This window comes from Armigeres subalbatus, chromosome 2 (assembly GCF_024139115.2).
Source record: "Armigeres subalbatus isolate Guangzhou_Male chromosome 2, GZ_Asu_2, whole genome shotgun sequence".
Taxonomy (NCBI): Eukaryota; Metazoa; Arthropoda; class Insecta; order Diptera; family Culicidae; genus Armigeres; species Armigeres subalbatus.
In genome coordinates, this window is record NC_085140.1 from 393,469,716 (window position 1) to 393,481,914 (window position 12,199).

Genomic DNA, 12,199 nt, shown 5'->3' on the forward strand with positions numbered 1-12,199 from the left:
AGCAGGCCCTATCAAAGCAACAGTTTTTTTTACAAGGAAGAATGCATTTACACACTAACCCAGCACACGTGCTTAGTAGTTGCTAAACTACTCCCTTGGACTCTGCCATCGTTTCCCGCATGAACTACCTCCCAGTACTACTTCTGGGGGATGGCAGTACCTAACGTACTTGCTCATTCTCGCTCACACAGGCACCCGTCTCATGCGAGTCTTACTTGGGTGCTCGCTCTATCGCACCCTCTAACATACCCTACGTGCTCTGTCACACCATGTGAGTCTGACTTGTATGCTCACCCAAACACCTGGTACACGCTCAGGCACTTCATGTTTGCACTCGCGCTAACGCTCCATGTGAGTCTGACTTGTGTGCTCACCTCGATCATGCCATGTGAGCCTGACTCGTGTGACCACGTTTTCGTGCAATGCGTGACCACATGCTTGCCACATGTTACCCGTAATGCTGGGTAGACACCTTTACGTGGTGTGTTACGGGGTAAGATCTACCACGGTTACATTGCCAGCTACAGGCAAATCCTGACCCAACGAATACCTTCCTCATTATCCAACTCCGTGGTACTTATGAGGGTGTCGCTAAGTCGGTGGCCTCTCGTTAAGTAAGTACTACATCAACACTTCCTTCCTCTCCCTAGTTACGGTGAAGATGGGCGTGGCCAGGAGTAGTAATCCTCATGCTTTTGTTATTTTTGTTTAAGACTGGAATCAAGGACCACTCCCCTTCTTGATTTCTGATAGCATTCTAGATAAGGATCTCAAAAGTAAAACATGAGTATCACTAGTGTCCAATCTACGAATTACACCGTAACAATGCTAATGCTAATGCTAATGCTAAAATGCGTGACCACATGCTTGCCACATGGGGTATGGACACTACCCCGGACAACCTAGTTCGGAGGATGTGTAAAGATGAAGTTGGCTGGAACGCTGTTTTATCGGCTATCGCCCAAATCGTCTCGGAGCTACACAGAAGGTGGCGCGTGGACTCAAAGATGGCTAGTTCAGTTCAGTTCAAAGGTTCGGAGTCGGCTTCATGGATCATACCGGTGTCCTGTGGTCGAACTCGATCCTTTTATCGAACAAGTGGCCACGCAGCTAACCTCGAGAGTGCGTTGTGCACTGGGCCCCCTTTGAAGCATTTCTTTCTGGTTGTACCGAAGGGACTATGGGTTTGGCGGCAATTGAAACGGTTTAGCGGGTCGGGGATGTAGTCCTGCCTCCCTCGTTTGCTATTGGAGGTGATCCCTAACCCCGCACTTCCTGGACAACCCAGGATGTCTGTTGAGCAGATTCCCCCTCCATTGCTCAGGAAGAAAAAAAAACACACACACACACACACACACACACACAGTGCCTGGAACCAGGGCACAAGCAATGGGACTGCAAAGGCCCTGACAGAAGCAAGCTCTGTCGATGCTGCGGATTGGAGGGACATAAGGCACAATGCTGCACGAACCCTCCCAACTGTTTGATCTGTTCCAGCAAAGCTGCGAACAGCAAGCATCTCATGGGGGGCTCGAAGTGCCCGGCGTTTAAGCGTGCTGCAAAATCACAGTGCAGGTAACGCAGCTAAATCTGAACCACTGTGATGCTGCCCAGCAACTACTGTGTCAGACAGTTGCTGAATGGGGGACGGATATCGCCATCATAGCAGATCCTTACCGGGTACCCGCCAGGAACGGTAATTGGGTCACCAATGGGTCTAAAATGGTGGCAATATGAACAACGGGGAAATACCCAGTCCAAGAGCTTCGTATCTTCGACAAACGAGGGCTTCGTCATTGCCAAAATCAACGGGGTCTTCTTCTGCAGCTGCTATGCGCCTCCTCGATGGTCGATCGAGCAGTTCGGTCGAATGCTAGACTGTTTGACGGCTAACTTGATGGGGCATAGGCCGGTGGTGATAGCGGGGGATTTCAACGCTTGTGCCGTGGAATGGGGAAGCCGATCCACGAATCAACGGGGCAGATCCTGCTGGAATCACTGGCCACGTTGGATGTGGACTTGGCTAATGTCGGTACCAAAAAGTACCTACAGCTGGAACGGGGCCGAGTCGATTATCGACGTTACGTTCTGGAGCCCTGGCCAAACGAGTAGTTCAAACTGGAGGGTAGATGATGGCTACACTCACAGCGACCACCTGGCGGTTCGCTACAGTATCGACTATACGACCAGCGCTCCGCCGCGAGCACAATACTCTCGGTCTGAGTGGCGAGCAGCTGGTAACAGTACTCTCGCGTGCATGCGATGCCACCATGCCTAGGAAAGTCCACCCTAGGAATGGGAGGCCACCGGCTTACTGGTGGACTCAAGCAATTGCGAACTTGCGCCGCGCCTGCCTACGAGCAAGGAGGCGGATGCAGCGAGCACGCACAGAAGAGGAGCGCGTTGAACGACGGGTGGCGTTCGTGGCTGCTAGAGCCGCTCTGAAGACTGAGATTAGATCAAGCAAAAAAGCCTGCTTCGAGGGCCTGTGTCAAAGTGCCAACGCGAATCCATGGGGTGACGCCTATGGGGTCGTAATGGCCAAGAACGTGGGGCGATGGCCACTACAGAGCGGTCTCCAGAGATGCTGGAGAGGATCATCGCGGGGCTCTTCCCACGTCACGACCCAAGTCCGTGGCCTCCCTTTGTGGAGCTGCCAGGGGCCAGGGTGGCCGACGAGGGAAGAGTAACTGTGGCGGAACTTGCGGGGATTGCACAGTCCCTTAGTGTTGGCGTAAGCCAACGAAGAAAACACGGTCTTGTAGTTGCCTACTTGGCAGCTTCAAAGCTGCAAATATATTAAACTAATTAGTAAATATTACATTTTAAGAGATTCTGATTAATTTACATTTCTGTGTAATCTTCCCTTCTAACAATCTGCACATTGATAACTCGTTAAATACACTAAATACGTTCTCTTTACTGCAGAGAAACGTTTGGCACATACTACGTACCTAAAGAAAACTACCGCTCATGATAAAGACAATACAAATTACTTCTGCTTCTGCACTGATCGTGACGTTTGGATATCATCAGTTTGGTGCGGCTTTATAGGCGATGGGAACTGCCGGTTGCTTCACCAGAATTATAACACTGTTTGTATTGCACCAATGGTGCGGCAACATACCCCTTCTCGTGATCAACCGCGTAAACCAAGCACTGTTTTCTGACTCCAAAATCTTAGCTGTTGTCGAACCAAACTTGGTTGCTTGGGCTTTGTCAACGGAAGCTGGTTATCGCTGTATACGATGGTCGATGCCAAAGAGTGCTGATAGCCGTATGCGGTAATGACGTATACGCTGGTGAAACAGATGAAACTCCAGAGTCCAGATAATGTGTATTAGGTGTAGACACGCATCGATTTTGTTGTAAAATTCAACGGCATCACAAATTAGCAGAATGCTTCTGTTCCGTATGTTTTCCACTTTATTAGAGGCCATACTACGGCAGGTTACTCAATTCACTCACAACACTGATTGGTAGTTATATCTTCACTTCAGCATTAAACTGATTTTGAATCTGACTTTTGAATAGATTAGGAACAGATTGCCACCAAGAACTAGATTTCTTTCCAACTCTGGACAAGAAATCTTTGAAGAATGTTGGGGAAAGCGTGAATATACAAACACGATCCAGATAGCTGCTGTACTGGGCAACTTCATAGCTGCAATTATATTTTAAATTATACTTCGGGGATATACGGATAATTAATTTTACTCACATTTCTGTGTTTCGGTACTTTTGAAACTTTCCTACTCCTTCTTACGTCGACAACCGCCCTAGTTCAATTCTATAATAAATTTCAATTCGAGTTCACATACTTTCATATAAAGTGCATTTACGTACTAGATTCCCAAGTCAGTTGATAACCACTGCCACCTTACTGATATGCCGATCAATACACCGTCTAGATAAAACTAAAGGAAACATTTGGTAAACAGTTTGATAAGTTATTTCTAATCACGACTCACCCCACGGGTTCTAATTCAACCACTAATTCTATGGTGTTGTATTATTACAATTATTTTAATATGTTAGAATAACAACTGCGACTACTAGCTCAAACTCAAATAAATTGATTTCCATTCACTCTGCTCTATAGTCATCAGCGAAAACGAACTACTCTGACGGCCTTTGTTATATGTATCTCTAAACAATCCTGCCTTGTGCTTCTTGCCCCTCGGCCGTAGGTAATCAATAGATACGCGCGCGAGTGACCAGTTGTTTCACTACACCATCCGACTGATCGTTTCGCACAGTGGGTGCGACAACATCTGGTAGCAGAGCGTAGAGCGTGACTGGAAGGCTTCGATTCTTCATAGATTTCTTATCCAGAGTTGGAAAGAAGTCTAAGTTCGGATCGAAGCCTTCCAGTCAAGGAAAACCGGAGTTTGATGACGGTACAAAGAAAGCTGCATCCACCGTTTTAAAGATAAGATCCCAAACCTGTATCATAGCTTCTTAGCCAATTCCGCGTGTAGTCGACGCGTAATCAAATTTATCATATGTGCCGGGTCGAAACAGTCGAGTGCTGTGTTTTTTGAAGTTCAGTGTAGTAGTGAATCGCCGTAGTTTGGTGATAATCAGCCGTAGTATGGCTGATAACCGATCAGACAAGCATCGATGCAAAAAGTGCGATAGGGATGACACGGATGAGATGATCATTTGCGAATTGTGCGGGAGAAAGGAACATCTAGTGTGTGCTGGAGCCCCGATGCAACTGGCGCAGGAAACGCCACCTGGTGCTGCCAGCAGTGCAATGATGAACAAGATGCTGTAAATACTGCGAAGTCAGCGAGGAGCTCTACATCAAGTAGGCGTTCACTACGGTTGAAATTGGCCTTGGAAGAGCTGGAGGTCCAAAACCGTCTTCGCATGAAGGAGATTGAGGCTGAAAAGGAATTTTTTAAGCAGAAGTACGAACTGTTGAAGCAGATAGAGGACGAAGACGATCGAGGCAGTCGGCGAAGTGTTGTCAGTGAAAAAACGAAGCGGGAAAGATTAGAAAGGTGGTTGGCCAAAAATCCAAATGGCGTCGAAACGATCGGTGGAATGCAGTCTGGAGAAACTCTGGCCAAGTCAGTGCAACACGATGTGACAAACGCGCAGCTGGAGCTTCCTCCCCAAAATTCATCAACACCGAGCAGTCAGAAGACCATGAAAGAACCAGTACCACCCATAGCTACGAAGACGATCCAACAATCGGGACCAGCAATGAACGAGCAGCCGATGTGTAGTTCGCTATTAGGAGGAACGATCCTTACGCCTGTCGATATGGATATTTCTTTAAGTAAAACTGTAATTTGTTCGTCAGTTCCACCAACGGTGCCAGTCGCGTCAGTTGCAGTACCTCGCTCGAGTACTGCGATCGATTTTGGTACTTCAGTTGCGTTTACATCGAGTAATCTGGCTGAATCAATGGGTGTAGCTCCACAGGCAGTAATTACCTCACTCGACCGTCCTATATTATCCAATTTCAATTCTGTTCAGCAGCCGGCGTCACACGTGATGCACAAAGCAAGTAAATCACTGCCGTATTCCACACGGTGGGATACAATCCATGGGACAACTGGAGAGGAGCGTACTATGTGGCCTGTGGCGGTGCAACACAACAACAATTGGGAAATTCCATAACTGCCGTGAAAAATGTAATGCAAACACCAACATTGCCGATGTATACAGAGCTTCATCAAACTGACCACGATATCCATCCCTCAGCTCGGGAAACTACAACTACAGTGCACTCTAGCGAACAAGCTCGTCAGTGGATTCCGCATAGAAACATCGCCCAACCAAATGTGCTATTCGGTTGTGAGCAACCCGTAGGAATGTATTCTACGGCGTCTGCACTACCTCAGTTTAATAACACTTGCTTCAGATCTGAGTTCTATCATGATCTTGAAAATGCACTTCCAACGTCAGTAGGACAAACGTTACCCACTCACTCAGCGACAGGACAGTTCTCAGCGAGGCAGCTCGTTTCCCCTTACACGCATCCACAGGCATCTACGACTTGGACAACACAACAGCTGGGATCAATATCTCAACCCGTAGTCAGGTTTAGATTACCAATAGCAGCGAAATCTGTGCCCGTTAATTCTAGCAGTACTCGGTTGAATGCCATATCGAGCATTGGTAGCGCAGCGGAAGGACATACACCGATACCAACATCGGCACGAGTTGACTCTCCACTCCCAGTGCAGTCATTTTCAGGACACACTGCACCTCCATGTACTTCACAAGCCAACAGTTTCCAACAACGACACACAGGTCCCACGCCGTCCCAGATTGCAGCCCGACAGGTTATCTCGCGTGACTTGCCAACATTTTCGGGTAACCCGGAAGATTGGCCCATATTCTACAGTTCCTTCCAAAACTCGACGGATACGTGCGGGTACAGTGACGCGGAGAATTTAGCACGCCTGCAGCGCTGCTTGAAGGGTTCAGCATTGGAGGCAGTAAGAAGTCGCCTGTTACTACCAGCTTCAGTACCCCACGTGATCGGAACACTTCACAAGTTGTACGGAAAGCCTGAAAATCTCATCAACTCATTGCTGAAGAAAGTGCGCAGCGCAGTTCCGCCGAAATCTGATAACTTGCAAACTATCATAGCGTTCGGGTTAGCGGTACAAAACCTAGTTGACCATATCATCATCTCGGAACAGCGTGCACATCTTGCCAACCCCATGCTCCTACAAGAGCTCGTTGAAAAGCTGCCCACATCGTTGAAGTTACAGTGGGGGGCTTTCAAACGCTCTCACGACGAAGTGAATCTCAAGACGTTCAATGAGTTCATGGTGGATCTTGTGGATCTTGCATCCGACCTCACCTTGAATGTTGACGTAACAAGTGGACAGAAACAACAACGGCAAGAGAGAGACAGGCTAAAGGAAAAATTGTTTGTCCATTCTGAGGAAGTAAGCCGAGCTGAAGAGAAGCTTGTCGTGAAACAAAGTGAACGGCCCAAGCTTTGTTCGTACTGCGAATCAAGCGGACATCAAATCTTGAATTGCATGAGTTTTAAATCATTGAACTTGGAAGGACGGTGGAAGGCAGTTCGACAGAAGAACCTTTGTCGTAGTTGCCTTATTCCACATCGCAAGTGGCCTTGTCGATCCAAGAAGGAATGTGGTAAAAACAATTGTACTAGCAAACATCACTGGCTGCTCCACGAAACACAAAAGACCCAGCAACAACAAGCATCCACCACAACTACAAATACTGGTAGCAGCAGTCAAGTAGTCCACCAAAATCACCACTTCGAACAGTCGTATTCACTTTTCCGCTACATTCCGGTTACTGTTTCTGGAAATGGGAAACAGGTGAACATTTTCGCCTTTTTAGACGAAGGTTCCAGCACAACAATGATTGAGACAGGAGTAACGGATCTACTGGGAGTCGAGGGACCAACCGAACCTCTCTGGTTGACTTGGACGGGAAAGATCATGAGAGAAGAAAAGGAATCCCGGATTATCAGTATCACGATCGCAGGATTGGGAATGAAGATGAAGTTTACGATTGGCAACGTGCGTACAGTGCAGGAACTGAAGCTTCCCGAGCAGTCGTTCTGCTATGAAACCATGGCCGAACAGTATCCTCACCTGAAGGGACTGCCCATCAAAGGCTATGAAAACGTGACTCCACGCATGATCATAGGCATAGAGCATGTTCGTCTGTTAACATCACAGAAGCTGCGCGAGAAACGGTGATGGACCTGTAGCAGTTAAAACACGGCTGGGATGGAGCGTGTTCGGAAGACAGACAGAGGCGGAGCGTACTATTGAGCGTGTTAATTTTCACCACACTGATATGTTCAGTAACCGTGCTCTACATGACGCGATGAAACAGTTCTTCCAAGTAGAAGAGAGTGCGGTCACAAAAAAAATAGAAGCTGAAGCTGATGTAAGAGCACTGAAGTTGTTGGAAGAAACGACGGTACTAAAAGAGGGTCGGTTTGTAACCAGCCTTCTGTGGAAGGTCGACAATCCTTCGCTTCCAAATAGTTACCCCATGGCGCTGCAACGACTTAAATCATTGGAACGAAAGCTAGAGCGTGATCCTGGTCTGCGTCAACGAGTAAAACAACAAGTGGATGGCTATATCGAAAAAAAATACGCTCACAAAGCATCCAAAGAGGAACTGGAGACAACCAAACCGAATCACACCTGGTACCTTCCTCTGGGTGTCGTGGAAAACCCGAAAAAGCCAGGAAAAACACGCCTGATATGGGACGCTGCCGCAAAAGTTCAAGGTGTGGCACTTAACGATTTGCTGATGAAAGGACCTGATCTTCTTGTACCTCTGTTGGCTGTATTGTTGAGATTTAGGCAGTACAACATCGCCATTTGCGGTGATATAGCTGAAATGTTTCATCAAATTCGGATACAAGAAAAGGACAAACAGTTTCAGCGGTTCCTTTGGCGAGACAATCAGAGAGATGAAGTGCAAGTGTACGTCATGGATGTCGCAACGTTTGGGGCGACCTGCTCCCCATGTATAGCGCAATACATAAAAAATCGGAACGCACTCCGGTTCACCGAATCCCATCCACGAGCGGTTGAAGGCATAGTCAAAATCACTACGTCGATGATTTTCTAGATAGTGTGGAGACCGAAGAAGAGGCGGTTGAACTTATAAGTACGGTGAAAATGATTCACGCAGCCGCGGGGTTTCAGATTGGAAAGTTCCACTCGAACTCTCCGACAGTACTATCGCTCCTGGGGGAATCAGCAAAATCCGCTATCAAGTCGATGAATTTGGACAAGCAGGGAGAAACTGAGCGCGTTCTAGGCATGGTGTGGTCGACAACGGAGGATGTGTTTACTTTTGATACGGCGGCCCTACCGAATATACAGCAACTAGTAAAGAGCAGTACCGTGCCAACAAAGCGTCAAGTTTTGCGAGCAGTGATGACCCTATTTGATCCCCTCGGATTAATTGCTCATTACGTAGTACATGGAAAGATACTCATGCAGGAGATTTGGAGGTCCGGAACCGATTGGGATGAACCAATAGCTGATTATCTTCATGATATGTGGTACCGCTGGATCGAGTCACTCAGCCAATTATGTAACGTGAAGGTTCCTAGATGTTTCTTCAATGGAGTGAGACCTCATGCACTTCAGCTCCATGTATTCGTTGACGCCAGCGAAATGGCATACGCTGCAGTAGCATATTTGCGACTGGATAAAGGAACTGGCCGAAGATGCGCATTAGTAGCAGCGAAAACCAAAGTTTCACCATTGAAGCCATTGTCAGTTCCTCGACTTGAGCTACAGGCTGCCATGCTTGGAACGCGACTCACGCAAAGCGTCATCTCTTCATTAACACTACCAATCGAAAGCCGCTATTTCTGGTCAGATTCTTCTACAGTCCTGTCATGGCTACGGTCGGAGCATCGGCGATACCATCAATTCGTGGAATTCCGCGTCGCAGAGATTCTTTCTCTAACGAGCGTTGACGAATGGAGGTATGTTCCTACAAAGCTGAACGTTGCCGATGATGCAACTAAGTGGGGAAGCGGGCCAAGGTTTCAACCTGATCAGCGATGGTTTCAAGGTCCGGCGTTTCTGTACGATTCCGAAAATTACTGGCCATCGAACAACAGGGTAATTAGCGCAACACCAGAGGAGCTGCGACCTATGTTTCTGCACCAAGCGAATGCAATGCATAGTTTGTTTGATCTAACACGTTTTTCCGACTGGAACCGACTACTAAGGACTGCGGCGTATGTGTTTCGAGCAGTATCAAAGTTCAAAAATCAACGAACTACGGGTGGCCACTACAGAATACTACAGAAAGAAGAATTCGCGATGGCAGAAACAGCGTTGTTGCGACAAATTCAGGCTGAAGCATTCCCGGATGAAGTTGCTCTATTGAGTAATAACACTGAGAAACAAATTGTGACGAAGTCCAGTCACATATACACACTGACTCCGTTCTTAGACGACGCAGGTGTTATACGAATGGGCAGCCGCACAGAGAAAGCACCGAACCTAGCTTATGAAACAAAATATCCCGTTATCCTTCCTAAAAACCACACTGAACTACACTTCTAGTGAATATCTTTCATCGAAAATATCTTCACGCAAATGGAGAAACGGTACACAATGAAATTCGTCAGCGGTACTACATACCCGGCCTTCGAACAGTAATTCGCCGAGTTACACGTAATTGTCAGATGTGTAAAGTAAAAAAAGCAGTTCCACGTCCTCCGATGATGGCACCGCTCCCCAGAGCTCGACTCACACCATTCATCCGACCATTTACCTTCTTGGGAGTCGATTACTTTGGGCCTCTGGAAGTCAAAGTGGGAAGAGCAACAGATAAAAGGTGGGTGGCACTCTTCACATGCCTGACTGTCAGAGCCATTCACCTCGAAGTCGTAAACAGCCTGTCTACTGATTCCTGCGTGATGGCGTTTCGAAGATTTGTGGCAAGAAGGGGTGCACCAGCGGAGGTGTACTCCGATAATGCAACAAATTTCATTGGGGCAAGCCGTCAGTTGGCCAACGAAATCCGTGCCATCAACGAAGAATGTGCATCTACCTTCACCAATGCTCAAACAACATGGAGATTCAACGTTCCCGTTGCACCTCATATGGGCGGACCATGGAGCGAATGGTCAGATCCGTAAAATGGGAATGAAAGCCATCACAGAGTCAACACGACACCCGAGCGACGAGGTTCTACAGACAATACTGCTGGAAGTTGAAGCCGTAGTTAACAGTCGTCCGTTAACATATATTCCTTTGGGATCGGCGGATCACGAAGCTCTCACGCCAAATCATTTCCTGTTGTATGGATCTAGTGGTATAAAACAACCAGCTACGCTGCCAACTGACGACGGAGCTGCATTACGAAGTGGACATAAGTTTGCTCAGCGATTAGTGGATGGATTTTGGCAGCGATGGATTCGGGAATATCTCCCGATGCTGAGCCGACGATCGAAATGGTTCGACACGGTAAAACCGTTACAGGTAGGAGACATTGTGGTCGTAATGGACGACAAGGTAAGGAGTTCGTGGTTAAAAGGTCGCATCCTGGAGGTAGTCAAAGGTAGAGGAGGCCATGTAAGGAGCGCTAAGGTCCAGACAATCAAAGGAGTATTCACGAGAGCTGCGGTCAAACTGGCAGTTTTGGACATAAAGAAGGAATCCGAAGAAGCCACTAAAGACAGCGCTGCAGTAGACCCGTTAGTTCACGGGGATGGGGATGTTGTCGCACCCACTGTGCGAAACGATCAGTCGGATGGTGTAGTGAAACAACTGGTCACTCGCGCGCGTATCTATTGATTACCTACGGCCGAGGGGCAAGAAGCACAAGGCAGGATTGTTTAGAGATACATATAACAAAGGCCGTCAGAGTAGTTCGTTTTCGCTGATGACTATAGAGCAGAGTGAATGGAAATCAATTTATTTGAGTTTGAGCTAGTAGTCGCAGTTGTTATTCTAACATATTAAAATAATTGTAATAATACAACACCATAGAATTAGTGGTTGAATTAGAACCCGTGGGGTGAGTCGTGATTAGAAATAACTTATCAAACTGTTTACCAAATGTTTCCTTTAGTTTTATCTAGACGGTGTATTGATCGGCATATCAGTAAGGTGGCAGTGGTTATCAACTGACTTGGGAATCTAGTACGTAAATGCACTTTATATGAAAGTATGTGAACTCGAATTGAAATTTATTATAGAATTGAACTAGGGCGGTTGTCGACGTAAGAAGGAGTAGGAAAGTTTCAAAAGTACCGAAACACAGAAATGTGAGTAAAATTAATTATCCGTATATCCCCGAAGTATAATTTAAAATATAATTGCAGCTATGAAGTTGCCCAGTACAGCAGCTATCTGGATCGTGTTTGTATAATCACGCTTTCCCCAACACTTAGTGTAGGTAAGGCGCCAGGACCGGATGGTATTCTGAACATGGCCATCAAAGCGGCCATTGCTGAGACTCCCGAGACGAGGGAGTCTTGCCTGAAGCATGGAGAAGGCAGAGCTTGGTCCTATTGCCAAAGGCGGGAAAACCACCGGGGGATCCGTCGGCATATAGACCAATATGCCTGCTTGATACGGCGGGGAAGGTGCTCAAGAAGATCATCCTCAACAGGTTGTTGATACGCACGGAGGGTGCGGATGGTCTATCGAGTAACCAGTTTGGCTTCCGAAAGGGTAAATCGACCGTAGACGCTATC

At 47.3% G+C, this 12,199-nt stretch overlaps 1 protein-coding gene across 1 annotated transcript; it reads left to right on the forward strand.

Annotated features, from left to right (window-relative positions):
- The first annotated feature begins 8,648 nt into the window (after positions 1–8,648).
- Positions 8,649–10,058, forward strand: LOC134210212 (uncharacterized). The gene has a single exon (XM_062686255.1). The coding sequence runs from the start codon at positions 8,649–8,651 to the stop codon at positions 10,056–10,058; it is 1,410 nt and encodes a 469-aa protein (XP_062542239.1).
- Positions 10,059–12,199: the final 2,141 nt, after the last annotated feature.